Below are 4686 nucleotides of genomic sequence, written 5' to 3' on the forward strand. Positions count from 1 at the left end.
GAAACTAGCTGATACTTGTGTTCGTTTTTAAATAAATGTTTAATGTAGGATAGTTATCTCTGACTTTTATTCTTGATAAACATAATTGCTGTTGATTACTTTATTCCAGCTATTTTGTGATAAAATATTCTTCATTTTGGTTTCTTACTTACGTTTTTCATAAACAAAGTAAGTGGCGCCCTTTTTACTATCTTTGACCATATCTGCATAAATATCTAACATCGATATTAAAATATTTGCAGCCTAAATATTATCATTTTTTATTTTAATATTTAACAACATTATAAAGTCACCGCAAGCCAAGCCTTACCTACGAACCCAGCTTTCCTCTAACCCTGACCAACGAATACTTTTTTCTTTCTGTTTGGGTAATGACAGAAAAAGTCGTCACAATAATCAGCTTACCAACTTAAATGACGAACCACTTATACCTAAGCCTATAGACAATTACCCTGGTAAGTAAGTCACTTACAAGCCTACATATATACCTTATTAACCTTCGTAAGACACCGTGGGGTCGCATATACCACAGGCTTTATATTACTGTAAACAAATTTGAAATAAAGCGCCAAACTATGCTGCCCTCTCGTGTAAATTTAAGTTAGCATGTTATCCAGATGTCGCTCGCAGCGTTCGTTGATATTTGAATTAGTTGACTTTCAGCCGTAAGATAAAGTGTGTGTTGGGTCCGCTTGACCCCAAGGTGTCTTTGACGTTACATATTTATTATTAGTGAAAGTCGTTCTTCTTCTTCTCAAATACTATGGCCCCGCGTTTTCCAACGTCCGGCCAGCCTTTTCTTCCCGCAGAGAGCGCTTTCTCAAGCGTCTGGTTAGATCCATACCCTCTGCGTCCATACTCTACACTCCATATCCATACGTTCTTCTCTCTTCGGTATTAGGTTGTCTATATCCTACGTCTGAGACACCTCTAGGAAAATGTATTAAAGGAAGGAGAATTGGATCTAGTTAGGATGGGTAGTACTGTGGCGTATCCAGCACCTTATGGGGAATGGGTATGCCGCCAGGAAATCTAAAAAAGGACATCTGCAAAATTCAGGTTAATTATTGATATATCTGCTTAAACTATATATGATTTCGGTTAGCCAACAAGCCAAACAAGCCAGTTATGATACATCTCTATTCTCCTCTACCTCATCGCATGTCTTATGTGTTGTCTATAAACTATAACATGCAATATTCAACACTCTAAGCAATATACTATGGTGGGGAGCGGACCCCATTGTGTTAGCCAATGTGTATAAAGGGATAGTTAGATCTCACCTAGAGTATGGATATTACAGTTGAGGGTTGGAACCTTTGGTGTTACACAGCAAAATAAACACTAAATCACCACAATACACCAAAACACTTTTACTTTTACACTGGACGCGCGTTTCGCTAACCATGTTAGCATCATCAGCAGATAAACTGATATATACGAGTATACGAGATGATGAGTTTATAATCATCTGCTGATGATGCTAACATGGTTAGCGAAACGCGCGTCCAGTGTAAAAGTAAAAGTGTTTTGGTGTATTGTGGTGATTTAGTGTTTATTTTGCCGTAGAATATGGATGTCAAGCGTTGTTGATACTGTCGAAAAACAATATGAAGAAATTAGACAAGGTACAATACCAGGCCCTGAGAATAATTACAGGTTGCATGAATAGCACTCCCATCAATGCATTATTATCTGAACCGGCAGAGATGCCTCTACGTTTGAGAAGAAACCTCCTTTGTGCCAAATTTGTGGCGAAGAAATTTGCTCTTAGTCAAGACAGAATCAGCAATAGTTTGTTGCAGCTATATGAAAATTTTAATGAAGAGAACAGGATTTGTAGAGACGAGAAGCACCAGCGTTGTTGGAAGGGATAGATTCTGTTCTTGCTTTCTTACCTGGAATGGAAACAGATGATCGAGCGCCCTGTTTTAAGTATCCCTATAACATTCAGATTAAATACACAGGTTACATAGACTCCAATTTAAGTAAAAACTCTCCTGAATGTCACAAAGAATTTGATGAAATGGTTCAAAGGAAATTCCACGAATATGAGGTAGTATTCACAGATGCCTCAAAGGATCGGTGGACACAACGTTGTGGTATAGGAATTTATAATAAATCTAGAGATGTTTCTATGTTTGCAAGATGTAGCGATTTAACATCCATCTGCACAGCTGAAATACAAGCTATCAGGTATGCTCTTACTACTTTATCAGAAAATGCTAAAAAATCCTTAATAGTTTCAGATTCGAAAAGCGCTTTACAAAGTATAGTGAGAAGTGGCATTTGTTATTGGAATTCGAAGACTGTACTCGAAACTAAGAAGGAATTGGAGATATTAGAACAAAGGAACATACTAGTACAATTAATATGGGTCCCTAGTCACTCAGGCATTAGGGGTAATGAAGAGGCAGACCGGTTAGCGTTAAAAGGGAGAAATGTAAATAATAGGATTGATGAGAGAGTACATTGTACCGAAATTTTTAAAAAAATTAAAGATTAAACATGGCAAGAATGGGTCCGTATCTTTAGTAACATGAGCGAAAACAAACGGAGAGAGTATTTCCAAATGGTAATGAAACCACAGAAGATTCCATGGTATAAACAATCAGGAATTCTAAGCAGGAGAAAAATATCGTCAATGTGCAGAATGCGCACGACTCATTGCTCGGTGCCGACGCATCTGCATAGAGTATGTGTCCTCACCCGAGCAGATAGGACCACTCAGCACGAAGACACCTCCCGACCAGCACTCGGTCTCACCCGAGCAGCTAGGACCACTCAGCACGAAGACACCTCCCGACCAGCACCCGGTCTCACCCAAGCAGCTAGGACCACTCAGCATGAAGACACCTCCCGACCAGCACTCGGTCTCAACCGAGCAGCTAGGACCACCCAGTATCAGGACACCTCCCGACCAGCACTCGGTCTCACCGGAGCAGCTAGGACCACTCAGCATAAAGACACCTCCCGACCAGCACTCGGTCTCACCCGAGCAGCTAGGACCACTCAGCACGAAGACACCTCCCGACCAGCACTCGGTCTCACCCGGGCAGCTAGGACCACTCAGTACGAAGACACCTCCCGACCAGCACTCGGTCTCACCCAAGCAGCTAGGACCACTCAGCATGAAGACACCTCCCGACCAGCACTCGATCTCAACCGAGCAGCTAGGACCACCCAGTATCAGGACACCTCCCGACCAGCACTCGGTCTCGCCCGAGCAGCTAGGACCACCCAGTACGAAAACACCTCCCGACCAGCACTCGGTCTCAACCGAGCAGCTAGGATCACCCAGGACGAAGACACCACACGTGCAGTCAGGATACCAATACGCAATGACACCTGTTGGAGATGGGGCCGGCCCGGTCACAGGCGGAAGCAGTGTTCCGGCACCGCCATCCTGTTTAGCTCAAGATGCGGGACTGTGGGAGTGGAGTCCCGATTTTGCCCATGCCGAGATTTCGCCAACACACCAGCCCAAATAGCGGCCGCTTGGCGCGAACCGCGGCCTCGATCCCGAACCCGAAGCCTGTCACAGCGGCCTGAAACCGTCCGAAGCGGAGGAGAACCCGCCTGCAACCGTTGCCCGACGTGCCATCGTTGTCCCACGTGCCGACGTTAAGGCGACTTAGGCGTTGGGTAAAACCGATCCTCTTTGACTCTCACCCGCCGATATGATTAACGTCTTCTAAATATTTTTTTTTATTAATCTGTTTAAGATCATACCCACCAAGCAAAGAACCTCACCTTACATTTGCAACATTACAGTTAGTCCCCAAACAGCTTGCTTTATAATGTTAATTTGTCAACGTTGTGTCGTAGTTGATGACACCTTGCTAAAGAAACATTGTTTTTGAAAGGTAATTAAAACATAACTATGTTTTACTTCTCACAACCTTGCAAAATTACTTGAAAATTTGAAAAACCTATAGTGACTATCAATTTTAAGTTTTCTATGGCCAGCAACCGTTGGCGCCTGACTAAAGAACTTAGACCTTATTGATTGGCGCCAATATATGTGATTGTGATGTTAACTCTAACCGAAGTGTTTCACAAAGGCCTTTCACGTGTTTTCCAGTTTTAGTTTCATCAAAATTTTATTATGATTTTGTTTAATATAAAAGTAAGTATAATTTTTTATTATGTATGTGTTATACTTCTAATAATGTTTAGCTAGTTTAGACACGAATATAACAAATTTTCTTCTTAAATCAAAATTGTGTAATGGTCTCTGAAATGGTTATAATTTAGGATGTATAAATGAAACCTAAGAACGGTAAATTAAAAATAGTTATTATTTACCGCCTTTGGATAAAATTAAATCAGTTTTGAATGAATAATAAAGTGAAAATGTAACTACGTTTAGATTTAAGCACGTATGCAAAACAAATATAGCTAGAGAATGTTAAGCTCAAAATTTTTATAAATTATCAAATGAAATGGTTTTATTTGTTGGGTATTGCAAAGTGACAATTTTATTTTTAATTACCATATAGTAAGGGTCCTACACGTAACAAAATCTGAGAAGTTTGAACGGTAAACTGTACAGTCCCACGATTCAGTCCAAATTGGTCCAAATCTCAACGTATAGTGGCGGTTTCAATAAAGATTTTACCAATGAGATGAGATCTGCGATCTTTCAACATCTTGAATATTTTTAACAGCACAGACCACACACTG

At 40.9% G+C, this 4686-nt stretch overlaps 1 protein-coding gene across 1 annotated transcript; it reads left to right on the top strand.

Moving 5' to 3' along the window:
• The first annotated feature begins 1579 nt into the window (after nucleotides 1-1579).
• Nucleotides 1580-3131, top strand: LOC115891056 (ribonuclease H1-like). The gene has a single exon (XM_030911454.1). It carries the CDS (start codon nucleotides 1904-1906, stop codon nucleotides 2504-2506), a length of 603 nt encoding a protein of 200 aa, XP_030767314.1. The 5' UTR covers nucleotides 1580-1903; the 3' UTR covers nucleotides 2507-3131.
• Nucleotides 3132-4686: the final 1555 nt, after the last annotated feature.

The sequence above is a fragment of the Sitophilus oryzae genome, unplaced genomic scaffold (assembly GCF_002938485.1).
Source record: "Sitophilus oryzae breed Bouriz unplaced genomic scaffold, Soryzae_2.0 scaffold_947_pilon_pilon, whole genome shotgun sequence".
In the NCBI taxonomy this organism is placed as follows: domain Eukaryota; kingdom Metazoa; phylum Arthropoda; class Insecta; order Coleoptera; family Curculionidae; genus Sitophilus; species Sitophilus oryzae.

What these genes read in the sequence shown, in the direction of transcription:
- LOC115891056 (XM_030911454.1), top strand. Translation starts at nt 1,904, where the DNA reads ATGGAAACAGATGATCGAGCGCCCTGTTTTAAGTATCCCTATAACATT.